At 42.1% G+C, this 27750-nt stretch overlaps 2 protein-coding genes across 2 annotated transcripts in view; one reads left to right on the top strand and one right to left on the bottom strand.

Annotated features, from left to right (window-relative positions):
• Nucleotides 1-27750, top strand: part of snd1 (staphylococcal nuclease and tudor domain containing 1) — a 133914-nt gene that overhangs the window by 56364 nt on the left and 49800 nt on the right. The window contains exon 17 of the mRNA XM_079582761.1: nt 20287-20475. Within this exon, the coding sequence (XP_079438887.1) occupies nt 20287-20475 (189 nt within the window). The remainder of the gene's footprint in view (nt 1-20286; nt 20476-27750) is intronic.
• Nucleotides 878-6152, bottom strand: lrrc4.1 (leucine rich repeat containing 4.1). The gene has a single exon (XM_079582758.1). It carries the CDS (start codon nt 4411-4413, stop codon nt 1594-1596), a length of 2820 nt encoding a protein of 939 aa, XP_079438884.1. The 5' UTR covers nt 4414-6152; the 3' UTR covers nt 878-1593.

Raw genomic sequence — 27750 nt, 5'->3', positions numbered from 1 at the left:
CAGGCCTGTTTAGAATAGCCCTTGTCTGCTCTGTTGGCACTCTAGTGGTACACGCAAGAAATTGCCATCACAATAAACCATTCAGTCTTTAATATGACAGAAAACTTATGGTTCTTTGCTCTGCTAATATCCCCACTTCCATTTGAGCTAACCTCTTGATCCTGACTTCCTCCCAATCACTTCCCCTTCAGTAATTACAATTTCCCCATGGTCCAGTCCACTCCTGGTTGTGCCTATTTTCTTTGATAGTTAGCCCATCCCATTATCTTCACCACTAACTGCATCCCCTCTTGAAGTAATTTGTTTATTCATTGATCATGAAAGTCAGAGTGCCCAGACCATATATTCCCTGTTCCATCTGTAGCTGGCAGTCTTGCATCACGTTTGCTCTCCGCATCTTCCCTGTGTTTCTTTCACTCTTTTCTTTTTGTCTTGATTGTTTTCTTCCAAGAGTACGTGTGTATATATAACATGTAAATACAGGTGTGTCTGCGTAGGCTCTCAGTCTTTCAGGAGTTGTCCATCTTCATTGAAAGTTCTTGAGTCATCTTCACAAGATGACTCAAGAACCTTCATTGAGCAAAAATACAGGTATATGTCTAAAGGTGTGTGTGTGTGTATACGTGTATAAGTATAGCAAAATGTAATGTCTAAACACTAATAAGCAGCATTACTCTGAAGGAAAATACATATTTTTTTCCATACACATACCAAAGGAAAATTATACATAAAAGAATATCTCCAAAACATTTCAAAAATACTTAACACAGCATTATCTGTGATGTAAAAGACAACACTTCAATCAATTTTGTGACAAAACACTGTTCCCAAAGATAGTCTGCTTTTTAGAGAAAACATTACCCCAACAAATATTTAAACTGAAACATTAACACAATGTTTGAATAAATGTTTTCAGTTGCCACCACCCTCTCCTGCACCGTGAGTCATTCGGCACTCTCAGGGTTAAAGTATAGCTGCAGCATCTTACTGCAGTGTCTAAAGTGTTTGGCTGTTGGTTACAGTAGATGCCAAAAAGAGGTGAAAAACATCTCTCTCTAATACATTTTTTTTCTTCCAAAAATCTTTTTTATTGCATTTATAACATTTGGCACAGTACAAATTCTTGGTGCTTTTACAAGGTAAACCTGTAAAGATCAACACTGACCTTTGTTGGTTCTTTAAAGAAAGGCTTCTTCATATAAATATTTTTCTTAGTCACTGCATTCTTTGTATCATTGTGTAAAAATCACATTGAATGCCCTCTAGCAAGCCTTTTCATATTTGTCAAAGTCAAGACATAATCTCAAACAACTCATTATTTTAAATAGAAGTTACAAGTTAGAAAATAGTTTTCATTTCTTTTAATATATGTTTCTCTATCACCAGCCCATGGTAGTAGTTTTGATTTGTCCATATATATAGAGATCTATTTATATATTTATAAGCATATACAACAAGAAAATTCAGTCTTTTTCACTTTGCACTTTGTACAAAAAGTTGCCATGTCCTTCATTGTGCATTCTATTGCGTGATTCTATGAAAAGAAAAAGACAAAATGAGATTGGGTCAGGAATACAATGAGATGGTTCCCTTTTAAATCTGAGTCTCCTGTACTTTCTCCTTGTGAGTTTTTATGACAAAGGGTTCTGCCATTGCTGTGATGGCACTAGGCAAGGTTCTGGGCAAAGAGTTACCAACGTTGTTATCTGTCCATTTAGCTCCATGGCCACTTGGTTTGTAGGTGTTATATTTAGGTTTTAGGGTAGCATAGTCAACTTTGTGTGGGCTGTAGTCCATTTTGTGTGGACTATAATCAGTTTTAAGTCTCTGTGCGTGGGGACTGAAGTCAGACTTGAAGGCGCAATAATCAACTTTGTAAGGACTGAAATCGGGCTTGTAATCAGCCGCAGTTTTATTGGGGGTATAAGGGTCCTTGGGTTTGTAGGTATTGTCAGTTTTAGATCTCTGGCCATTGAAGTCCGTTTTCACTTTAGGCTGAGTGCTGTAGTCCGCTTTAAAAGGGCTATATTCATGTTTAGGCCTTGGGTGAGTGCCAAAAGATGGCTTGAAGGGGCTGTAGTGAGCAGTGATTCTCGGCTGTGTATTGTAGTCCGATTTCAGGGGGCTATAGTCATGTTTAGGTTTTGGCTGAGTATTATAATCTCTCTTGAATGGACTGAAGTCTGATTTCTGCCTGGGATGGGTGCTGTAATCAGGTTTAAAAGGGCTAAAGTCTGATTTGGCTTTGGGGTGAGTGCCAAAGTCTGTTTTAAAAGGACTGTATTCCACCCTAGACTTGTACTCATGTGAATATGGACTAAAATCAGGCTTTGGTCTGTGAAGGCTGAAATCCGGTGTAGATTTGTGAGTACTGTAATCTGGCATGGTTTTGTGGCTACTGAAGTCTACATTAGGCTTGTATGTTGTATACTCAGCCTTTGGTTTGTGAAGAGTGAAATCAGGATGAGGTTTGTAGTCTACCTTGGGTTTGTGGAAACTGTAGTCAGTTTTGTGACTGATGAAATCCAGTTTGTGTATGCTGTTATGGTCCCGGATTTCAGGCAACGTTAGTGCTGTCTCTTGTGCTGCAGAAGCTGGTGGTGGAAGGTCCTCCTCGTCAACCTGAATTATCTCCACAGTTCTAGCAGCTGCCACTGTGCTCCTCTGCTGGTGGCGCTTTCTAAGTTTGTAGAAGGCAATAAGCATGACAGCAGCCAGTAGTGTTACTGCCACAAAGCAGCCAATTATTATCTTAGTTGTCTTCATGACTTCGTCCAAGCTGGGACCGGACTTGCCTGGTTTTCCAGTGGCTCCTTTTACTGCAGGATTCACAGATGGCTTAGCTGCACCTGGAGGGCTGTCAGTACTTTGCAGCAGGACAGTTGGTGTTGAGATGAACACTGGCTGAAACACAGACGGAGAAGCCGTCGTTGTTGTTCCTAAGCCTGCCCCTCCACCAGCAGCTACACCAGCCCCAGAAGATGTAGTGGTGGTTGTAGGTTTGGGCATTTCTGTGGTTTCCACGGTGACTGTGGTGAAGTAACTTAAATTAGACGTATTCAGCTCAGCTGCACTCACGTTGAGGTACGCTGAAGCATTGGAGTTTCCTGCTGCATTGGACACCATGCAGGTGTAAGTGCCTGTGTCAGCAGCTAGGACATTTGAAAAATTAAGGGTACCATCATTAAGAACTGATATTCTGAGATGGCTGGAGGCGTGTGTAAGAATAGTTCCATTAGGTAAGAGCCAGCGCACAGAGGACATTAGGGCTGTCCGGCAACGAAGCTCAGCCACTCTCCCTGCCGAGATGTTAAAGTCTCTTGGAGCATCTACAATAAAGGGAGCAGAGCATTGAGTGGCAGCACCTTCACCTCTCTCCACCTCAACTAGTTGTCGTCCTCTCATGCTGGCAGGTGAGTGACAGCGCCCGCAGCATGTAGAGTTTGTTGGTATATATTCCCTTAGCCATCGTGCTAGCCACACAGCCTCACAGCCGCAATTCCATGGATTGTGGTGAAGATGAAGCTCCACCAAGAACCTGAGCGGGGAAAACAAATCATGTGGCACAGCGCTCAGATTATTATGGGCAAGATTAAGTTCTACCAATGATGAAAGGTCATCGAAGGCATTGCGCTCAATCACTGTTATTTGAGAGTTCATCACCCATAGCTTTTTAAGAGCACGCAATCCTTTGAAGGAGCCTGGCTTTATTTGTGGAAACAGGTTTTCTGAGATCTCTAGCTCCTCTAAGCCTTTCAGTGGACTTAGGTTTGGCAAATCCCCCCTTATGTTACACATGCCCAAGTTGAGGTACTTAAGGTTTTGTAGGCCCTCAAAGGCTCCCTCTGAGATGTACTCCAGTTTTCGTAGTTCTCCAAGATCCAGTCGCATAAGGGAGGGGACGCGGTTGAAGGCATAGGATGGGATGCTTTCAATGGGGTTATTCCTCAGCCATAGTTCTCTTAGTTTTGACAAGTACTCAAAGGCCCCACTGGGTACCACTGTTAGCCGGTTGTCAAAGAGCTCCAGTGTGTTCAAGCTGGTAAGTCCATTAAACGCGCCCACCTCAATCTGCCGTATGGCATTTCGCCCAAGCTGGAGCACCTCAAGGTGGTGCAGGTGGCGAAAGGAGTCAGCCTGCACCGCCTCAATGGCGTTTTCCATTAGATTGAGATGTCGCGTATTAGCAGGTATTCCAGGGGGCACACGGGTGAGCCCGCGCCGGGTGCACACCACTTTCCCCTGCTGATTACTGCAGGAACATTGCGGTGGGCAGCCCTGGGGTCCTTGTGACGCTGCCGCCCCCGCCAAGGCCAGCGAGGCACTGCTCCACGCTCGCGCCATCAGGAAGATTACACAAAGCAGGGCGGCTTTCCTGGCGCGATGCACAGTTACCCGCCCCAGGAGACTCATGATGTGCCACGTTCATAATTCAGCATCATCTGGGGGGGAGATGGGGGTGTTTGAGGTGTTGTTGTGGGACTTTGGGAACAGTCTAAATTTCTTAATTAAACAGATGGTTTACATCATCAAACTAGCCAAAAAGTGGTTTGAGTATCAATGGGATAGATGATCTATTTACACACACACACACACACACTAGCCACTGCTTGTATTATGTCCATACATTTTGCTCACTGCTTGTTTTATGTCCATACATTCTGCTCACGAGAGAGCAGGTTCAAAAGCTAAACAATTTTCTTTCTCGCGCGTTTACGTGAATGATATAACAATAAATTAAGTCAAATGCATTACATGACAAAGGGTATTTGTGTTCAAGCAGATGCAAAATGGATTTGAAACACTAGACACCTACCTCAAGTTAAATAAACACGTTCTCAGTTATATAGCTTTCCTCCTTTTGCAATCAGAGTTGTGGTGTTCACAACAGATGTATTTATATCCCATGAGCAGAAAATGAAAGCCTTTCAAATGTCTGCTTTCTTTAAAATGGGCAACAATCCCAAAGAGCTTAACCACGATGAGCCCTTTTGTAAATCCACATATCCAAATAGAAAGGCCCTTTGTGAGTGTTTTTCTGTTCTCCTTGCTTTTAGTGGACAAGAAAAAAACTAGGAATCCAGTCAGGCTCCTAAAGCAGCAGTGCTTCCGTGCTCACTTTTTGCTGTTGGTTCCTCCTCTCTGGCTTGTCCTTGGAATCCGACAGTTGATCCCCCTGCTAGACACCTTATACAAGTCTCCATAGCACAGATGACTACACAAACAAGCGCACAAAATTAAGTGCACCAAATAGAAAGGCAAAAAGGACAAAAGAGGTAGGCGGGAAGTGAGCTTCAAAAGTATTGAATGAAAAATCCCCAGTCCTTTTCAATGTTCTCTGCCTTTTGTTAGCGGAGGGTCGGAGAAAAAAAGTCTTTTTATTTGGTATTCCTCTGTTTACTTGAGCAGTCAATCACTTGGTCGGATGCTTGGTCTCATAGCCCTTCGTTTTCCCCCTCTCTCTCTCTCCTTTCGCGTTTCACTCCTGACTCAGTGATGTTGTGGCCATTTGAATATATAAATATATATTCTTAAATGAGTAATCAGTCCTTTTTAGAGAAAAAGCTGAAAAGTCTAGGCGACGTGGACTGTCTTCATTAGTATCTTCTTTTCGCAACTAGCCACATGCCGTATCCTTAGAAGCTGCGGTCGCTACAGCAGCATTCATGAGCGCGCACACACCATCCCTGCAACGCACACACAGCAGCTGCAGCCTGCCTCCCATGCACTTCCCAATAATCCGTCAATTTCTTCAGAGGGGGGTGTGAGGTGGGAGATGGAGGGGGTGCTGGGACGAGTGGGGGTGATGTCGCTGGTTGATCGGGGTGGGTAAAGAGTCTGGAAAAAAGGAGGGGTGGTGCGCAGTTTCTACGTCCTCTGTGCGGCTTCTTTTTGGTCCAGTTTTCTCTCCTCCTCCTCTGCGCTGAACGGCTCCCACTGGATGATAGAGCGTCCTACTGGGGAGAGAACCAAGACGTGGAGGCAAGCGCTGGGCAAGTGCGGCTTACAGGCGTGACGTTAACAGTAGCATAGATGTGGAAAGGATCCGTTGTAGCAGCAAAATAGCGCGCGTGTGCCGGCTCGATGCTCTCCCTCTCCCCCCTCTCTCTCTAATGCACTCTCCTCATGCCTCTCTCACCCTCGCTCTCCCACTCAGACGCACACTGACTGTCTCCCTCTTTCTCTCTGCAGTGTCCTGAGGTAGTTGAGGGAGCTCAAAGCACTCAGACCTTTTGTGATATCTACCTATTCTGAAACCAGTTTGTGCTTGCTTTTGCTAATGCTCATAACATAATGTTTTTTCCTTTTACTTTGTGTGGCTTTTGGTTAAGCTGAGGAAATTTTAACCTCCCGTCACATGAAGTTTGTTACGTGGAATTTGGTCACTGTAATTTGAAGTAATATTTGTTTTATATTTTTACTTTTGTTGAGCAGTCCTCTAGGTCCATTTCTTCTGAAACTGGTGAATTTGTTGGCAGAGTCTTAAGTTACACAACCACTTTCAAAGATATTTACACGATACAAATGATGATGATGATGGTGGTTGTCATTGTGTTATTGTTTGGTTTGTCAAAGTAAGATCCTCGTTGAGAACTGATGGTAGTTATAGCTGTGTGTGTGTGTGTGTGTGTGTGTGTGAGTGTTCTGCTAAATACATGTACATTTATGTCAGTGCTTCAGAATAAGTGTGTGAAAGGGGGGAGAGGGAAAAGAGCGGCAGCTTGGAAAGGTCACTCAGCCTGTAGCACAGTACGTTATTCCCACTGGCACAGGAGTATAGAGCCAACCTCTATATAATACACACAAATGCACACCCACACACACTCTTTCTCTTTGACATCACTGCACTCGAATACGAATTGGTCTCAAAAAAAGCACACATTACAGTCAGGTGTCAGCTATTGAAGTTTAGGGTGGCCTTTCTTAACTTGTCTTCTCGTCTCCCATGTACCACAAGGTAAGCTAGACAAAACTTCATTGGAAATAATAATAAGGATTGTGTTGCAGATGTTCTATAACAATATTCAAAGTAAGAAAATAAATAGCAATAAAACTTATTTTTTGTTTTTCACATTGGCACTGCAGCATTGGCGGAAATCATGGAGGAGGCCCTGACATTTTTCCCCCTTGCTGACGGTTGCTTCTTATATCACCAAGCTCGGGCCTCTACCCGAGGCCTGGGAGCTTGAGGGTTCTGAGCAGTATCTTTGCTGTTCCTAGAACAGCAACTCCTGTACTTTCTCCTCCTGTTTGGGGGTCACTCCCCCAAGTGCTCCAATGACCACAGGCACCACTGATGCCTTCACCCTCCAGGCCTTCGCCAGTTCCTCTCTGAGCCCCTGGTATTTCTCCAGTTTCTCGTGTTCCTTTTTCCTGATGTTGCAATCACTTTGTATTGCTATGTTAACCACAATGCCTTTCCTCTGCTCTTTGTCCATCACCACAAAGTACAGTTGGTTTGCCGTTACCGATCAGGATGAATTTTGGACCATTCCTCTTTACAAAACTGCTGCAGTTCAGTGAGATTCAGGCGGTATACATACTTATCCCACGCTCTCCTGTGAATGTTTATATAGTGTGGCCAATAAAAATATGATAAAATGTAAATGTTTCTGTGGTATTAGTTCAGGCAGACACCGTTGAAACATTCCTGTGATTTTGAAGACGATCAAACCACATTTAGTGACCAATTTATGCAGAAATGTGAGAAATTCCAGACGGTGTACTTACTTTTACTCTGCACTGTAGGCTTTCCCTGGCAGCATCTTACACCCTGCAGTTATGTGCTGGATTGTCTCAGGAGCCTCTTTGTACAGTCTACACCTGGGGTCTTGTCTGGTGTGGAACCTATTTAGTCTAAAAAGAGCCCACCCCCGCCGGTCATCACAAAATGGTTTGGTTCTCTGTACCTTTTTAAGTTTGCAAACTTTGTTGCATGGAGTAACACATGCCATTGGTTGTATCTGATTTCACATTTAGGGCATGCCACCATTGTGGCAATTTGCGAGGTTGTCTCGCTTGTTAGTCAGCCTTTTGAAAGTGTGGTAGACTGGACCACTGGACCAGTGACTGAGCTAGTCACTATGTTTTTGTTGTTGGTTAAACACTAGCTGCATGTCGATGGTATTTCAATGTCTTCTCACTTAAAGCTGACAGGCAGTGGTGATTGAAGAGCTGCCACATACTGTGTGAGGCCTACACATTGTGTTGCTAACCCCAAACCTCTACCATTATCGCTTGTGACTATGACACCACAAACTTTTGTGGATTGTCAGTCAGACTGTATGAAGGGTATGCAAACAGTCCCGAAGTCTCCCCCTGGGGTAAAATTAATCTAGGCTGCGTCCAGTCACATGTAGGTCAACAGCCTGCATGTTTGCGTGTGTCAATGTTTCCATTAGGGAGAATGGCCTGCAGTATGCTGTTGTTGAATGAACACCCGATTAGGATAATGCACATTTAAACCACAAACCACATCTAATGATATGGCCCTGGTTCAATTATTTATTGTGCTGGTCCTATGTTTAACCTTGAGGTAAAGCACACCATGTTTTCCTAATTTTCATGTCAATTTTCATGTCAATTTCCAGGAATCAGCTGGAGACATTCTATTAGCGCCTTTCTACCTGTTTTAGGCACTAATTCACACGCTCATCCATACAACAGTGCGCAGACATTGGGGGCAAGGCAGGTGAAGTGTCTTGCCCAAGGACACAACAGCAGAGTGCATCGGCAGGATTCGAACCGCCAACCTTCTGGTCACAAGACGACCCGCTCGACTATCTGCGCCACTGTCGACCCCAAACATTTACAAACATTTCTTTGTTTGACTATGGCTTTATTGCATTTCATTAGTGGACTTTGCCTGCTGGTCAATAACGCAAGTGCATTTGTACGTGAGTGGTATGACCAGTACTTACGACAATAGCTACATTTTTTCCCCCCGTCCTTGTTCTATTGTGCTCATAATAGTGGGGCTAGGGTTATGATGAACTACTGTATGATAATTCCACAGCAGCAAGGAATCAAGTTCATAAGTCATATTCCTTTTTTAAGGAAAAAAAACAATCGATTTGCAACAAGTCAGATGCTGTGTCCATGGACCGGGCCATTGAGCCACCTGCCTCACCTGCTACCCAGTCCTCTCTAACTCAACCCCTACGGTTGGAGACCAGGAGTCCCAGTGTACCATGTTCTCCTCCTCCATTGTCAATGTGGCCGCTCGTTGCTGTGACACCAAAGTCTCTGGTGCCTCTCGCGCCGACGACCATAGAGCCCCAGGAGTCCTAACAGGCCTTGTAGGACTCTGGAAGCAGCTGACGGGTACCAGCAGGCGAAGTGTGTCGCAGCGCGTGTGGCCGCAGAAGCAAGAACTCTGGCCTTGGAAGAGTTCGGAGAGGCCATGGCAGGAGCACTATCGATTGGCCTCGAATTTCTGGCAAACCATCCGATGCCTCAGGAGGGTATGTTCCAACTACAAGGGGGAAAACACTCCTCAGCCTCCCCAATAAGGTCTACTGCATGGTGTTGAAGAGGTGAATCTGACCAATAGTCAAACCTCAGATTCAGGAGGAACAGTGTGGTTTCGGTACGGTTGCGGTATACTGGACCAGCTCTGTACCCTTCATCTGGTGCTCGAGGGTTCGTGGGAGTTCGCCCAGCCAGTCCACATGTGCTTTTTGGATCTGGGGAAAGTGTTCAACCGTGTTCCTCATGGTGCCCTGTGGAGGTGCTCCGGTAGTGTGGCGTCCGGGACCCTCTGCTAAGGGCTGTCCGTTCCCTGTATGACCGCAGCAGGAGCTTGGTTCGCATTGCTGGCAGGAAGTCAGACCTGTTCCCAGTGCATTTTGGTTTCCGCCAGGGCTGCCTTTTGTCACTGGTTCTGTTGACCACTTTTATAGATGGAATTTGTAGGCGCAGCCAGGGGCCAGAAAGTGTCTGGTTTGGGAACTTCGAGATCTCATCTCTTTGCACATGTGTTGGCTTCATCATATGGACCTTTAGCGTGATCGGGGTTGATTTGTAGCCGAATGTGAAGCAACTGGGATGAAGATCAGCAACTCCACGTTCGAGGCCATGGTTCTCACACAGGCACACGATGTACAATATTAATTTGATTTAATATGTTATTAAATTCTGATTTTAATAGTCAGTTTATATCATGAACTGAGCGCAAGGAAGACAAGTGTGGCAGCAAGTTGTCTGCGCAGTGAACTCATTCAATTACTTCTATGGGAGGGGAAAAATGATGTGCACTAAACCATTCAACACGAAGTTAAGAAATTAAATCTGTGTCAGTATAGATAAACAAATGTAATATTCAACAGAATGAAGGCAAACTTGAATAAACTTACGAAGCTCTGGGCACTATATTGATTGTTTGGAATATAGGATCACGGCCAATGTTCTCCATGTGGCCGGAGCGCTTGCTTATTTGATCTTCTCCAAACGAATTCCAATTTGAATTGTGAAGAGTTTTTTTTTTTTTTTTTTTTACCCTTTTAGAAAAATCTGTTACAAGAATAGAGCTGTGTTGTGTAAGACTTCTTCTGCTGTGTGTGCACCAGTCAGTCTATCTAGTGTCATGTCTGTGGGCTTATTTATCCGTTTTATGGTTTGTGCCAAAAATATCTGCACTGAACATATTGCACAGTGCTGTCCAATGAATCTCTGATGTTGGGACAGATGGACGTAGAAAGGGAAAGAGACTTGGTTATATGCTTTCCTATGGGACTTTAATATTAATAGTTATCTGTATTTCTATAAAATGCTGGACATTTTGTTTCAAAAGTAAAACTATAAAATGTTCCTTTTAAAGTGGTTAAAGTTTTTACCTTCTGAATTGCACTAGAATACGAGAAAATTAGGCTGATAAGCTCAAAAATTGTTGTGGTGGGGCCCCCAGTCTTATCCTACTACCCCCCACTTTAATGCATCTGACATTGTGACATCTGTCAGACACACAATTCTGGAGAACAAACAGATTTATAATGATATATCAGACTGCAATGTGTGTGACATTGTTATCAATTTCCCAGTGATTCACCAGTTCCTTTTGCTCAGTGATACTCTATGGCATGTGCACATAACAGGAGCTCCGGGCGTGTGCTCGCTCCAGTATCAATTGTTTTTTTAGGGTTTCACTGCTGATTGAACCGTATCCATGGTTACATAATCTATTCTATTCAGAGAACCTTACAGAAATCCCTAAAAAAAACTGAAATAAAATGTATTCTGAAGCATCATAGAAGCCACCAGGATGGAAAGCAAAGGTGCTAAGCTAATCAGCCACTGGGTCGCTGAAAGGTCAAATACACACTAATATCGACTAACAATTTACACCAGCAGGATAATATTTTAATGTTATGATAATGATAATAATATGTTGATAATTTTGTATAGTTGTGAACAATAATCATGATTCCAATTGAAGTGAGGAATGCCTTATTTTACCTTCAGAGACCTGCAATCGGTGTGATTATTTATCCAAAACATTGAGCTGCAGAAACATCAAAGATCATTAAATGTGAACATGATTGTTGGAACATGGATCAGTTTTTTCATTAGTTACTCAGAACGACCAAAAATGTGTGCCTAATAACAGAGTACGCAATCTTCTATGCAATAGTTCATCTTCATTTTATTGCTCTTTGCACCATGGCATGTTTTGTTTTTTTTGTTCAATATTTTTAAACATGGATGACGATCTACTGGTCTGGTCATTAGCTCTGGGGGTAAATAATGTCCTGTTTCTCTATAACTTTTGCTGAATTACTAAAAAAAAATGTGATGCATAGTATTGTACTGAGCTTGTCCTGAGATAGTGCTTCAGAGCCCAGGTTCAGGACAAGCTACTGAATTAAAAAAAAAGTATAGGTACCAAAAGAATTTGGTATTCATACCAAAAAATGATGCAACGGAGGAGTTGGGAAGGATACCCAAACTTGTGACCTCTGAAAAAGACTAATTAGGGCCGACCAGAACACCTCTTTTATATTTATTGCTTTGATAAACTGAGGTAATTTTTTTTCATCATTTTTGGTCCATCCGTGACCATCATCATAGATCAGGGGTGGCCAACCCGCGGCTCTCGAGCCGCATGCGGCTCTTGGCCAATCAGAGTGTGGCTCTTTGCATGATTGGAGATGTTTAATACAATGCAGCTCTTTGCAAAATAATTGGTAAATATTTCCCATAAACTGTAACAGTCTTTGACCAAAAATCCAACCATCGTCCTACAGACCCTGTTTCCATCTCTACATGAATGAGAGTCCGTATCTCTCTCCTTTTCGAGGCGGCGCGTAAAAGGTGCCCGTGCGGCCTCACTCAAAGCGGGATATAGGTTAAACAACAGGCAGGCAGATCGTGGCACTAGGATTAGCTTCTGTGCTTTTCAGGTTTCTGATCAGCTACTCTTTATTTGATGTAATTTGGCCACATATTCACAGAAAAAAATCAAAATTAGGAAATGGAAAAAAGCGAAGCTCTTATGTAGCATATGATGCGAAGCGCGACATCGTAACGCGGAAATACGCAAAGTCATGACTTTTCTTTCACACGTGCTATAACTGTAACAGATGCAACTTAAAACAGACTCTCAGATAATCCAGAGGCTCCTGGTTAAAGTTCATGAATTTTATGCAGCCTAGAGTGCGTTCTCTGCACAGTCCAGTCAGGACGAAGCTGCACTGAGCGCACAGGCCAGGGGCGAATCAGAGAAGGGGGCTCAGTGGGCAGGGCCCCACATACAAACACACCCCAGCATTAAAAAAATAAATAAAATAATAATAATCTAATTCTGTCTCAGTCAGAGCTGAAAGCACAAAATGTCATTTAATATACGAGTATTTCAATCTTGTTGAGGAGTAAAGCCATTCAATCTAACACAATTATTTAAAAAAAAATAAAGAAAAAGGCTTAAATTAAATAAAAGTTAAATAAAACGGTCACATTCTATTTAATCACAATAAACTTCCGCCCCGGAATCTCGCTAATGGTCGGTGCCTTTGTGGCTCTTCACAAGATCAAGGTTGAAAATTTCGGCTCTTGGTCTCTGACTGGTTGGCCACCCCTGTCATAGATCATGTGATTAAAATCTGCTACTTATTCATATTTCATCAGTGTTTGCCACTTCCCTTCAGTATTTAGCCTTTATAGTGAGTCTTGGGAATGCACAGCCTATTTATTTCATATCATCTTCTATCTATCTCTATCTCCCCGACACCTCCATAACACCAGGCATTGTTTAAGTGCTGTATCAAAAATAATTGAATTCTTATTGTAATTATTATGTATATAGTTACCAAGCAGTATAATAAACAAATAAACTTTCATAGGTAACATGTTACAATGTTTCAAATGGTAAAAAAATCCAATATGTAAGGTATGGGTCAAAGAAAGCGTTGCATCCACACGGTGCTGAATTCTTTCCCTCACAACTCCAGGGCCTATGACCTTGCTTAAATGTGTTTTCCGTACTGTTGCAATCAGGGATATCCCCCGGAGGGGCCGTGGCCAGGGCCAGCAGGGTCCTGCCTATGAAAGGAGGGGGGAAAAAGCAGCAGGCAGCACTTTCTAAATTGAAGTCAATAACACAGCAGTCCATTCTATCAGAGCCAGTCCTCCCACACAGTTCGCTTACTGTCGATAAGGAGCGCTGAGGGTAGGATGTCTATTGAGTTCTCCGAAGTACCACTCCTATGGCAACATGTGTTTGTGTGGGATAGTTTGGGGGGCTTGAGGGAGTCGAGTATGGCACTTAAGAATTTGGTGAATGGTAACTGGTCAGTATTGAAAACTGTGCCTATGAAACATTCAAACAATCTGCATTTGTTCTTCAGCTGGCCCTTCAACAAAATTGTGCCAATGCAGGCATATCTTGGACACATGCAGACGCAGACTGATTTTGCCTTTAATCCTTTTTCTTATGTTAGCACTTCTCCTTTGCTTTGGGGGATTACAGGCGGTATGGTTGGCCTGCCCAGTGCAGTGTAAGGGATAGAAATTAGCGCCTGGTAGTGTAGACATTCGGCTGACAGGAGTTGGCCTGTGTGTTGATGCATGGGCCATATGCAGGCATGCTTGTGTTACAAATATGAAACACTCGTATTGTATTCTTATATCAGGATAGTGTCCTTGAAGCTAGTTTTACTGCCTTTCTTTCAATTTGTCTTTTGGATCTGTTATTTTAAAGAATTGAGATGGTTCTCGATCACAATTTTCCTTCTTTTGTTTAGAATCTGTTACCTAACGCACACTTTCAATTTGCTATATGAAGTCTGAAAGAGTACAGGTCTCAGCATTCCTACTGCTTGCAGGGGCACACATGTTCAATATGATCAAGATATCTTAATATTTCTCAATTATACGTTTCCTTTTGCTTTTCTATGTAGTTCATATTATTATTGAGGAAGGCGCTTATAAGCTTTCTTGTTTCGGCCTACTCCTTTTGAGTTTGCATTACTATGTGATATGTGATTTTGTAACACAAGAATGTGAATTGCTCAAATATGAAAACAACTAATTAGAAAACCATGCTATACATGTTCTTGTGTATCTCCTATTGAACACATTCTCCTTGTGTTGGTCGCACTAATGGCATTTGTCTGGACTCTGGGCCATTAGCTTCATAAACTGTTGGTGTGTCCTACTTTTGCTTATTGACGATCTCTCACTCCACACACAACATTGTCAGTATTGCGCAGTAGTCATTTCCAACAGCAGACATTGATTTGACAGACAGTATTTGGTTATATGGCTTTATTTAGCAGTTAATATAAATAATCATTGAAAGTATGTGCATCTGTGGGGCTAGAATCAAATGTGTGCACTATCGCTCTGATCAACTTGGAGGGGACCATTAGTCCAGGAATATGGGCTCTCTGCTGTTGAAGTAGAGTGAAGCTCTGTGGAGTACCTCTTCGCCAGCTCATCTCCTGCACTTTTCCAACCCTCCATCAACAACCCATACCCAACAACTCTCCAGTCTAGCCCAGCAATTCCGCACAACCTCTCATTTTGATGGGCACAAAGAAATTGACAAAAAGCCATGGTTGAAAAATGCTTCTGTCAACTCTTTTCCACCCCCTTTCTTCTACGTACTCTCACTCTCTCTTTCTGTCACCCTAGGCAGGGTCTTGAAGCACAGAAATGGCTTTTTGAGTGACACAGGCTGCCTATGTCGTTTACCATGTCAACTGGAGAGAAGGGATAGAAAAGGAGGAGGAGACTGATGATGATGATGCCTTTACTGACCCTCACACTACATCTACGTCACTATGAAGGTTACCGCCCCCTTTGAATGAAACGGAAGCTCTCGTCCATTGAAAGGAATGGGCAGAGATTATCTGAGCACTTTACGTCTGAACGAATGTTTATTTCATTGTCAAATATGCAAAGGTTGCAAGGAAGCGATTTGCACAATTTTGGGAAAAAGAAAAAATCACAATTATTTTCCCCATTTAGATCGATCTCGATTTTCGATGGATTTTTTTCTTGTTGCTCTAAAGAAAAAAACAATAAATGTTGTCTTTCCTGGACGAGCAAGTAAACAGATGCTGCGGCCAAACTAACAAAACTACAGCTAACTCGGCAGCAAAAACAAACTCCACACTTCAAGCCTCACAGTACAACATCCCCTCACAACAACACACATCTGCAAAGGAGACGAAAAACAAGTGGAATGTTTGAAGAATACGTTTATTTAAGGCATAAAATCAATGAAAGATAATGAAAATAGCCAGGGGGTACTAAACCATGAATGTAATAAAATCATACATGAAGTCATAAATGAGGGCGAAAACGAAGTTAAAGAAAATCAAAAAATAATTAAAAGCCGTGGTTTCTGCGGGCAAGTCGAGTTAATGACTTTGAAACCTTTCTTTTTCTTCGTATAATATGCAATAGGTCTACATTTTATTATTCTTACAAAGGATATGATAAGTTTTATTAATATATAATATAATGTATAATGATATATTTTATAGGAAAATATAATAATACAAACAGACTGTACCAGATCAGTATCAGCCAGCGTTGCCAAAATTGGATTGGGACATCTCTAGTGTTTAGCAACCTGCCCTTAATGTGTGGAAAAAAAACAACCTTTATCTTATTCCTTATGTCAGTGTTTCCCAACCAGGGGTACAGGGACCCCTGTGGGGGTACTTAAGCACTTGGCAGGGGGTACTTGGAATTGCCTCAGATTAGAAAAAGGTGATACTGAGTAGAATTTCAATGCGATTTTCAAAGAAATGTTAGTTTTTCATTAAAAGATTTGACTTTCAGAGTATATTTTGAACATAATACTACTGAATTATCTGTTTAGTTGCTCACTTTGGTAAGAAATGTTGGAAGGATCGTCAAGTTAGGGGGTACTCGGAGTATAAGTTAATGCCTTGGACAAAAAGGTTGGGAACCACTGCCTTATGTAACTTGAAGAGTCAAATGTAGCATTAACTTCCAATCCTACTTGCTTTTTATTTTAAATTTCCATCATTTGTTTTGTATTTCACATCAGATTAATCAACTGCTCAATACCTTGCTGCACTTCTCCTTGTATTTTCTCCCATGTACTTGAGAGTAGTCGCCAAAGAGGAATTATATTATATTAGCGATTGTGTATTACAAATGTAGCTCAATATCCATCGACCAGAGTTCTCTGTACACGTCTCTTAAAAATGAAATGGATTGTAGTTATTGTTGTTATTGATTTTAATAACCAGACTGTTACACCCTGATGCAGAGGCTGGCTTTTTGGAGCCGGCTTGTGTGGGGACTGTGACTTTGTGTGAATAATAAAGATCCATAAACAAATTAACTTTTGCATTAGCATGGCTAGGTTTGCTGACACTTGCATCATTTTCTTTGGTGCTACTAATACACATCTCTATGAACAATCTGTCTTTGTTGCAGTTTTGCAATTTATTAAATTAGTCTGCTAGTAAATAGTTAACTTATCTGTATTTTTCATTCCGATGTTCTTTCCGATGATAATTTTTTCATATCTGTTACATTATTTGGAATTTTTAACAGTTGTTGATGTGCCCGAGTGCATCGGCACAAGATGTCTTCCCTCACTCTTACGCTGGGATTAGCTTAGTCCAATTTTGTGAAAACAATTTACTCCAACTCAAAATAAGACCAATCACAGCTTTGCCTGGTTTTCCCGTTCACAACAAACAATTGCCCTGTGCATCTAAAAAGCTGTTTGACTTTCCTCTGCATGCCACCTGCAGACAGCAGCCTGCCACTGATGGTGATGCATGGGACCCTCAAGTCACATTGATCAAACTGGAAGTGTCTGCTCACATAGACCTGCACTGGCCACAGGCTCCAGTTTGGAGTGGATGGACTGAATTATGCATTGCCAGTCAAACTTCTCATTTACGAATAAAAATTACTGTATTATAGAGTTGCAGGACTTGCTTAGTTAATGTCATTGGCTGTCCCATTTTTTTGTATCCTTTATACCAATGGTCTCTTGAGACTCAACGTCTCATTTGCAGAAGAGACCCGTTATACAATTTCATTTAAACAAACAGTATAGTCAGCAACATAAACAATCATTCAATTAAAAATAATAACAAGATTAATACTTTAAACAAGAACATTCACATGGAGGATACTCCTTCACAAGGTTTAAGTTTAAGCCTGTCCACACGCAAAGCTTTCTGTTTAAGCTTATTCCAAACATATAGTGCAAAGCAGCAAAAAGCCTTCTTACCCCATTCTGTCTTAACACGGTGTGACTCAAGAGTCAAAATGTCTGTAGACCTCAAGCATGTGACCTGGCATTTATTAAATTTAACAAATAATCAGGCAGGACACCAAGAAGAGCTTTGTAAATAAACAGCAGACAATGCTGCTCCCTCTTCGCTTGAGAATTATGTTCATGCATCACACTGATAGTTTATTGTTTACGGTTTCTTTTTAGAAAATGAATGAGACTGAAGGACTGCAATGCTAAAGCATAGCATGGCTGTCTATCTTGTAACATAGATATAATATAGTTTGTTTTTTGTTTTTTATCCTTTGCCTTTTCGGGTATTTAATGTGATAATAAGATAATAAGATGTGATAATGAAGCAGTTCCCACTTCCCAGTGGTTGCTGGTGCACAGCCTTCACTCTTTCTTTCATTTGTTTTTGTTTTTTTGCATATTCAAACTGAAGTGAATTCTAAAAAAGCCCTCGAGGCAGGTTTAACTTCAATGATAATAAAAGTCTGGTGGCTCACGTTGCTGCCATAGTTCACATGCCTTTGTGTGTAGTATTCTGCCTTCTCGTATTTCTGTCAACTGTGTCGACAATACCAGCATTTATGAGATTACCAGAGACCATTTGTGCTTCGACGGGAGCCATCTTGGCTCTAGGGAGGCCTCCACTGGGAACCATCTGGGCTCAACTCAAAACTGTTTCCACTACTCCTCTTCCTTATTACAAATTAAATTAAATTTTGTCATTTAAGTTGGGACAGTGCATGTTATTGAACTTACATGGAACTCATGCATTTAAACACGGCACACCGGATTGTAGCCATAGGCTAATTTCCATCAGTTTTCCCATATTCACACTCTCAAACACACTCTCACTCAACCTGGTCTGTTGTACATTTTTTTAGCGATGGGGTGAGAAAAGAGGAGCAACGCACACCAAAAGCTTTTTCAGAGGTGCAGATGTTGAGGAAAATCCTCAAAAATCAAAAAAGCATTATCGTACACTCAAGTAGCTGATATCCAAAGGTATATTTATTAATCAAAGAAAACTAGTGCATAGCTTTCTACACGGTGGCTATCTTTGATTAATAAATATACCTTTGGTCATTGGATGAGTGTGTGATTAGCGGTGTCAGTGATGTCATCTGATGTCACTGGGAATTTACCATCCACAGATGGCTCAAATTCATTACATCGTTGATGCCGATTTCAGTGCTTATACAATACTCACACACATCTTAATCATTTCAACCATTTCATTGGGATGGTTAACAGCGGTCAGCACTCACAGCTAGATGGTCCAGAGTTTGATCCCTGGCCTGGAAACAGCCTCTCTGTGTGGAGTTTGCATGTTCTACCCATGTCTGCACAGGTTTTCTCAAAGTAATCTGGTTTCCCCTATCCCTAAAGCATTTGCATTAGAATGTATGTGTGTATGAGAGTGAGTGGTAGACAGTGGTCAGAGGGGCCAATGACGTAGATTGGCAGTCTTGTTTCCGTCATTCTACCCCAAGGCAGCTGTGGCTATATACTCTGAGCACCACCGAGTATGGAGCCAATGTAAACTGTCTCTTGTCCTTTCCTTTATATTGGAGAGCATTAGGTATGGTGGCTCGTGCCTCAAAGCTAGACGGTCCCGGGTTCAATTCCCACAACGGACGGGGCCTTTCTGTGTGTGGAGTTTGCATGTTCTCTCCGTGTCTGCGTAGTTTTCTTCTGGGTACTCCGGTTTCCCCGACCACTAAAACCTGTACAATAGGTGAATCATCCAGCCAGGTGTTTCTGACCGTTAGCCTGGCTCCACATGTGGAGATGGTTCCCCGAGTGCTGACATACGCTTGCTGCCCACTGCTCCTATAGGTCGCCCCAGCGTCGACCTTGGGACTCCAAGACGTGCATTAGCTGCTTACTTTTTAACTGCATGTCAACTAGAGCAAGCCAGTATATTGCTATAGCTTGGTCAAATTCTACCAGAATCATCAAGTAAGCCTTGTGTTTCTATGCCTTAGTGATATGAGGTGAATATAATTTTTTTGCAAAATAACTTTGTATTTATGTGTTCTCTTATAAAAGCTTTTTTTTTCTGGGGCTGAGAATAATCGAGGGCAGTTTACAAACTTAAATCTTCTCAGATTTCCCTGGCGACTGCACAGCTAAGCAGCCTTAGTTTTTTAATCGCTTGACTTCTCCCTATCTCTACAGCACACCTGCCCTCTCACTTTCTCGCTGACGGAGGCTTTAGAGAAGAAAGAAATCAATTGACCCCTCCCCCCGCTCCCCCTCGTCCATCACTTATGAAACAAAACGTAATGAATACATAATTAGCCTGAATAGGCACAATTTGGTTACTGTCCATTATGGGCAATATTGTGAAAATCTTTTCCACTGTGTCAGCAGGTTAGTTATTTCAGTCCCGCAATTTGTTTATTCAAGGGAGCTCCAACTAAGCTGTCACTAGTTACAAATGATTTACATTAGAAAAAGCAAGATGACGGCGCCTTAAGGGGAATAATATGACTTATGTTTTCATCATTGTAAGGTAATACAATCTCCCATACTTTTGATTCCAGGTGGAGGTTGAAGTGGAGAGCATGGACAAGGCTGGTAACTTCATTGGCTGGCTGCACATTGAAGGTGTCAATCTCTCCGTGGCGCTGGTTGAAAACGCACTTTCCAAGGTCCACTTCACAGCTGAGCGCAGTGCCTACTACAAAACCCTTCAGTCGGCAGAAGAGGCTTGTCGGCAGCAAAAAGAAAAGGTAGGTCTCCTTTGAACACAAAAACCGTTATATGATCATGTTGGAACAGAGCTCAAAGTTTTTCCATTGCACTAAGGGCCTGATTTACTAACCGTTTGCACACATGCAAAAACAATAGTGCGTACTAAAGTGGAGCAAATGGCAAGTGAAGGGTGATTTGTGTTTCATAAACGCCATATGCCGCAGTGCAAATTTTGCCCATGGGACCTAGTGAATATACAAAACAAGGCGATTTTGGCACAATGCGCGAAATTTGAGGCAGAGAAAATGCAAATGATATTGTTTAGCTGGTGCTGTTTTATTGATCGTGATTACGAGAAAGGAAACTGCAAGGAAAATGACTGTTTTTGACAGGAAGATTACGCTTTTGTGCAGCGCTGAAAAATGCTGTTTGCTCATTTCTTCAAATGTTTGCGTTTGGCTCATTTCCAAAGATAAATAATTGTGTAAGCTTGATGTGTACGTCATTATAAAGAAAACACACTTTGGCCTCTGTTCTCATCTGCCACATGTCCTTTTAAAGTCCTTGTTAAAGAACACGGGGTCTGTGCACAGCATACTGATAATGGGAGGCATGACTCGCTTGTTTCGCTGTTCACATGTTCATCTGATCCGAGGGTGTCTCCAATGTGCAAGCCTGTTTTTCCATTTTAAACTCTGGTTTTGATGAAGCCGTAATCAAAGCCTGGTAATCTCCGGTCCCAGATTCAGCCGTGCTGAGTTGCCTAATACATTCCTCAGGCCGCAGTGTGTGCATATAGTGCGCACATCACCAAAGAAATGCTCTTCGAACCAGTGTGGATCTTGCAAGTTTAGTTTTTTCCCCCATGGTGCTGCACATGCTCAATCAGCGCAGTGTAATTATGGATTCAATATTTGAAGGCGACAGGCAATTTCTCTATAGCCTTGATTTTAGATAGATAGACCTCTTAAAGGCGCTCAGGCATATAAGAGAAGCAACAGATTTGCTCTTCCTCTGCTCACGTAGTGAACTAATTTACATATCACATTTGCATCACTAACAATGCACACAGTTTCTAATGGTAAATCAAAATAACATTTGCCCGTTTTAAATACAACTCAAAATTTAGCACCTGGCTTGGTAAATCAGGCCTTTATTCAAGAGACTCTAACCTGAGCATAATTTCATGCTTTTAGTCTTTGCCTCGCTGGAAAGAGTGAGTCAGCTGGAATTAATTGAACTTCCGCAGTTTGATTCTAGTGCTTTATGATGATGTTACATCCTTGGGAGCCAGTGTCACATCTATAGCTCCTTCCATGAGGTTCTTATACGGCTCTAGCTGTGCCCAATACCCTGGGACAAAATGTTTGCTGCTTCACCTTTTGGACATTTTCCACCTGCACATCTTTCATTCTCATTGCTGATTTTTAAACCTTCCGTTTGTGCGAGACTCCTTTTGTTATATTGGACCTACAAATAAACTTAACTGAATTGAGAACTACAGGATCAGATTAGAGGTATTGCCATTGTCAGTGAACAGTTTCACAAACTGGGAATTTTCTTTCTTGCAAACGTGCAACAAGAAGAGATGGCCGTGGCCCGTAGATGTGAATGGAGCTGTGAGATAGAGCGACATGCTGTCAGCCATGTGCTTTTGTTTAGTTCTCAGTCTAGTTAAGGTGTGCGGTAGATGGGCGGATGTACAGTGAAAATATCAGCGTTTGTAATCAGCCACTGCAAAGAACTAATTCTTTTCTTCTCTATTAGCATCAAGAGAGCCGCAGCGCTAATCAGTCCATTCAGAGTCCTGGGCTGCGCTCCTGCACACTCCCCCTGCACTGCTCACAGAAGCTCCTCTGTGTCAATAAACAAACCTCCCACTGGAGTCATATGTCCTACACAGAGATGAAGAAGGACTAGAAAAGGGATTGTCAGTTGATTTCGTTTTACTAAGTGCATAATAAGTCAGTCATAAATATTTCACGAGCAATAACATTGTCTCAGTTTAGGCTATATTTCAGTTATATGCAGAAAAAAAAGTCTAAATAAAATTGCAATATTGATTTTTGGTTCAGCTAGGGTCTGGAGCACCTTTTGTATTCACTGACACTCAAAGCGCCTCTTCCTGACATGGGAGAACACTGATGCTGCCATGTTAAGTCCAACCACTGCCCATCCTTGACACCTCTGTCAATTTCACTCGTGCTTTGTGGCAGTCCGAACACTGAGACAGATACGTTCAGCATGAGGTTTTGACTTTGAGCTAACCTGAGAGTGTGGACTGGGCTGGGAGAAAGGGTGACAGAGTGCTGGCTTGAGCAGTGATTGTGTTTGATGTTAGTTTGCCACAGGCTCTGATGCACCAATCCTGTAAATGATCATGTGTTGGTGTTAATTCATGAAACTTTAATCATGCGGTTTAGTCTGTGGATGTGTACAATGTGAGAAGGGACTGGCCGCTCTCACCCATACAGACCATTGCGAGAAAAGCATAACTGGCATATTACATATCTTTCTTTTGAAGTGAAGCCTTGGCTAATAGTCCGCATAGGCTGAGGCTCGGAAGGGCAGATAACACATTTCCAGGTCTCTTCCATTCTCTCTGTGGTGTTATGGTGTCCCTCTGGCTGTGGATGTGGGAGATGAGTGTTACTGCTGTGTCAGGCATCCTCGCTGCTACAATGGGATTGTAAGAAGGAGAACTCAGTGGGTGTGCACAAATGCTTATTAAAGAGAAATTTGGTTGTCCTGGAAATGACCAAGGGCACACCAGGGGGTTGATGATGGTTGGGGCAGAATACTGATTAAAATGAGTTGATCTTACATTGGGATCTTCTGCATGTAATGTGAAAAACAGAACAGCAATAAACTTATATTGCATTCGGAAATTCACCTGTATTTTTCATAAGTCACAGGTCCCGATTGTCTTTAAAATCTGAAATAATGAAACGCATAAGATGAGTTAACAGTCATCTTTCATATATCAGTCAAGTATGCAGTCTTGAGGCCATTTGTGGGTTTTTTTTTTTTCCCTTCTCCAGTAATTATCCAACCTTGAAGGAGATTAACACACTCTGATGGGCCTGAGAGGGATAGAGGAAGATGGAGCGGAGAGGGAGGGAACAAAAGCGGATATGACAGACCATGTTAAAGATATTTCATGTCATGGGTCTCTCTCTCTTTCATCATCACCCGACCCTTTCCTGCAGACCTGCTCAGCCGCCTCACACACCACTGGCCTCTTTTTAATCTCTGTACTTTGCACGTTTTAATGCGCACAACATTTTTCTTCCATAGCTTTCTTTTCAACAATCATCTTGATAATCTCCTCCTAATAGCTGTATAAATGTCTTGGCGTGCCCTGTGACACGCCCTTGCTCTCAGGCCTCAAATTGTGCTCTTTGAGTGGTCACAGTGAGCCAGATTTCTGTTCATTTGTGCTATTGAGAAAGAAAAAAAAAAGTAAATCCTTGAAAGCAAGATGCAGAATCGTGAGCTGCCATTCCTCATACTTCACTTGTCCATCACCACAGTCCATCAAAGGTCTCCAGCATCATTCTGACTTTGAGCTCAGTGATGTGTCCTTGGCTGAGCTGATTGAAGTACGTAATCTTGTTTTTACTTGTTTTGGGTTCGGTCCAGGGTTTCAGGTCTGGCCAACTTTTGACAATCGCCCTTCCCATGGGCCTTTTGAATTAAAATAGCATTTGACATTACGCTCTCAAGTATTTTCAGCTCCCTTGTATAAACCCTTGTTTCAACTCCTGGGTAAAGGGGCCGTCTTAACCATATCAACTTTTTGTGTGTGTGTGTGTTTTTATTTTATTTTTTTAACCACAGTCGTCCACGCTTTTCCATGTTGTCAATTATGCCCTTGCTGATTTTGAAGACTGTGCAGTTGTCCAATCTAAGTTGCCAATTCTCAGCAGTCTGCACATCCCACACCTGGCTGAACAGAAACAGACTTTGGATGAATCAAGATAATTGGGCTTTTAGAGGAAGTTAATAGGTTTGTGTCTTAAGGTTCAGGACAGTAAAACTTTGTTGGTTATGCTTAAGTTGTGGTGTTTTCATGCTTGAAATGAAAGATGTTTTTTTTTTCTACTAGATTGCCTTTACTTTACTTTATTTGGAATTTATTGCACATATTCAGAATTCTGGTTTGTGATGGATGCAATAAATCTGTCTTTTGTTTTATCAGAAATAAGCACCTTTACAGTGCTGCACTGAAAATGCTCTATTTAATAGAGCTTGCTTTTTATTATGAATATATGATCAAAAGCCACGACCTCTCACAAACCTTTAGTTGGTTTGTCCTCGTATGTCCAGTGTACTGTATTATTCAGATGCCTTTTTTGACAGCACGTTTTACCACCAAGGTATTTATTGCAAGTCATTTGTCACTGCTTTCGTTAAGTTCTTATCCAGTTTTGGGTGTGCTCAGAGACTCTTTAGATTGAATTTACTGTAGAGTATCTGGTGATTGACAGTATCAAAGGCTTTACGCAGATCAAGGAAGTTTGCTCCCACCACCTTTCCCTGATACTCATGTGCCCTGATGAATTTCCAGGCAGTCTGTAAATTTTTTCTGTCAAAAACCAAGTTGCATTGGGTTTAAGAGGTAAGTCAAAGTGGGCGGTAAGTTGCTCACTGTCTTCTCCAGCACTTTTGATGCTTCTGGAAGGATGTTTATTTATGTTTATAGGATGTTCATTTCTTAAAATACCACACAATCTGCAACAAACATGTAATGTAATGTAACCCAATTTGCTTCAGTTAAAAATCAAAGTTTTACAAAGAAAATAATTTGTAAAAAATGCTAATAAATGTACAGACCATAAATTCTGAGCAAAAAATGTATCGTTTATCTGTTATTTATTGAACATTGAGGCGATATAGTAATCATGACAGCCCTACGTACAGAATAGAGGGCAGCAGTGGGAGAGATGGGGAGAGTTCAGCTTTGGGTGCCTGACCTCACTGATGGACTCCACAGTCTTCTCCCTGAGGCAGGTCTGAAAAGGCTGTGAGATGGGCATGGAAAACCAGTCAAATGGGCCCTGTCCAGTTGCCTGGAAACCAGGCTCACCGCTGTACCAGCGATTGAGTCTGGTGACTGTGGCATCAACTGCATTTCCACTGCGGTGCATACGCAAGCAAACAGGAAGTGGAGTAAACCAATCAGCGAATGGCGGGCATCTGCTGTTGATGCAGTGTTTTTAGCGGTTCTGCGTTAATATTGAATCACGAAACTCATCTACTGTAGATTAGGGCTGAACGATTAATCGCATTTGGGATTTTATTGTTATATTACACAACACGATTTCGAAATCGCACAAGCACGCGATTTTGGCCCATGCAGCTGATGGCCGCTGCCCATAGAAGTGAATGTAGCAAAAAAAAAAAATCAATATAAGCTTATTGGAAATTATGTAGGCTAAATGACTATGTGGACTATTTGGAATTATATTCCATGTGATTATAAAGGACTTAAGAGTGAGTAATACTTTATTAAATTTAGTAAATATTTAATTGTATTGCAACAAAAAGTTATTAGTGGAAAATCACAATAAAATGGAAATCGCAATATTGATAAAATTGCAAAATTGTTCAGCCCTATTGTAGATGTATAATTGGTCATTTGCCGCCGATTGGACAGCTCTTTCTCTCTTCCATGCGCCGCCCGTAGATTGTTATTGAGGGGACTGCCGTGTCCCGCGAGTGACGCTACTTGCGATCTACACATGACCGCAAATAGACAAATCTGAAACGCGCAGGCTCGTTTGAGTTTTCTTCTGCCGGCAACAAGGGCGTGGGTCCCAAACTGATATCCCTCAGTGTAAAAAATTACAGAGGGGTATCCTTCTGGACTCACCAGGCTACCTGTCCAGACCTTACAAACACATTCAACAGTAAGCACTTCGATGTGATGCGTCACTATTGTTTCACTATTGGGTTAGGTACATGTGTGCAGTGGCAGCGGGATCATGGCAAGGGGACATTATTGCCTACAGAGTGGATGCAATCAAGGAGGTGACCCCTGCCAGGTCTGAGTTGAAAGTTAATCTCTGAATAAAGGTTTGGGCTATAAAGTGCAAACCAAGTGTACGTAGGTCTGTGGGCGCACTGTGCCTTGGTCCCATGTGAACATTTGTGCTACTGCTTACTATTACCCTCCTGCTGCACTGTTATCTCCTGCCCTCATCTTTCTCTTCTGCAGTGTTCACCAGAATGAAGCACCATAGCACACAAAAGCAAAGTGCTGACGGAGGCTTTTTCATGTGGCCAAAAGATTGCATAATATGATCTTCAGTGCACTGTGTACACATCAGCACACACAAAGTTGCTTGCAGATAGAGAAGCAGCCCACGTGCTCACCCCATACTCTCTCTGTCTCTCTCCTGCTTATTCGGACGCACTGAGCATGTGCAGACCAACAGTGCAGACTCAGACGTACACATCCACTCTCTCTGGGGAAAACCCCCCTGCTGACTACAGGCTGGACCCTCTGTGCCCTAAGGCACAGACAGAATCAAAGAGAAATACAGTGATATGTGATATGCCAGTAATATGTGTGTTGGATTTGCACCAACACCCCAGTTCCTTCTCACATTAATCATCTTTGTTTCCCCAGATGCACGCTGCACATTCAGCAGTCTGTCCTCTCCACTTGAACTTCTGAGATTATATAGACAAGCACTCTGTGTCTTCATCTTGCTGTCCAACACACGGCTATGTTGAAGGGGTCATATCTTGCGAAATCTACTTGTTCGAGCTTTAAACCATTATAGCATTCTTTCATCAAAAAGATACCTTGAGTAGTAGTTAGTTCTTCCACTGTTAACACGCTCTGATCTATATTGCCAGGAGGGGTCCCTGCCATCCCATTACACCCCGCTGGAGAATCTGACTGTTATATTTGTTCTGATTTTCCACACATTTGTGAAAAAAATAAAATAAAAATGAGAGACAGTCACCTCGAGTCTCTAGCTTACCACTACCAAGTTTGGAGTGAATGTAAAATTGTGTCATGTTAAGCGCTTTGTGACAATTTCTGTGAAAGGCGCTGTACATTAGGCTGCTCTTCTTCTTATCCATGCATTTGTCTCTAGTATGTTAGACTACTGTAAGAGCCTGCTCACTGGCCTACTGCTCGATTCCTGACAAGAACCAGGAAATACGACCATATTAGTCCAGTGCTCCGGTCTCTGCACTGGCTTCCTGTCACTCAGAGAATAGAATTTAAAACAGCTCTGCTTGTGTACAAGTCTTTTCATGGTTTAGCACCAAATTACATCTCTGACATGTTACAG

The sequence above is a fragment of the Gobius niger genome (assembly GCF_951799975.1).
Source record: "Gobius niger genome assembly, chromosome: 2".
Lineage (NCBI taxonomy): Eukaryota > Metazoa > Chordata > Actinopteri > Gobiiformes > Gobiidae > Gobius > Gobius niger.
Note: the sequence above shows the minus strand (reverse complement) of the source record. Positions and strands in the feature narration are given on the sequence as shown.

What these genes read in the sequence shown, in the direction of transcription:
- lrrc4.1 (XM_079582758.1), bottom strand. Translation starts at nt 4,413, where the DNA reads ATGAGTCTCCTGGGGCGGGTAACTGTGCATCGCGCCAGGAAAGCCGCC.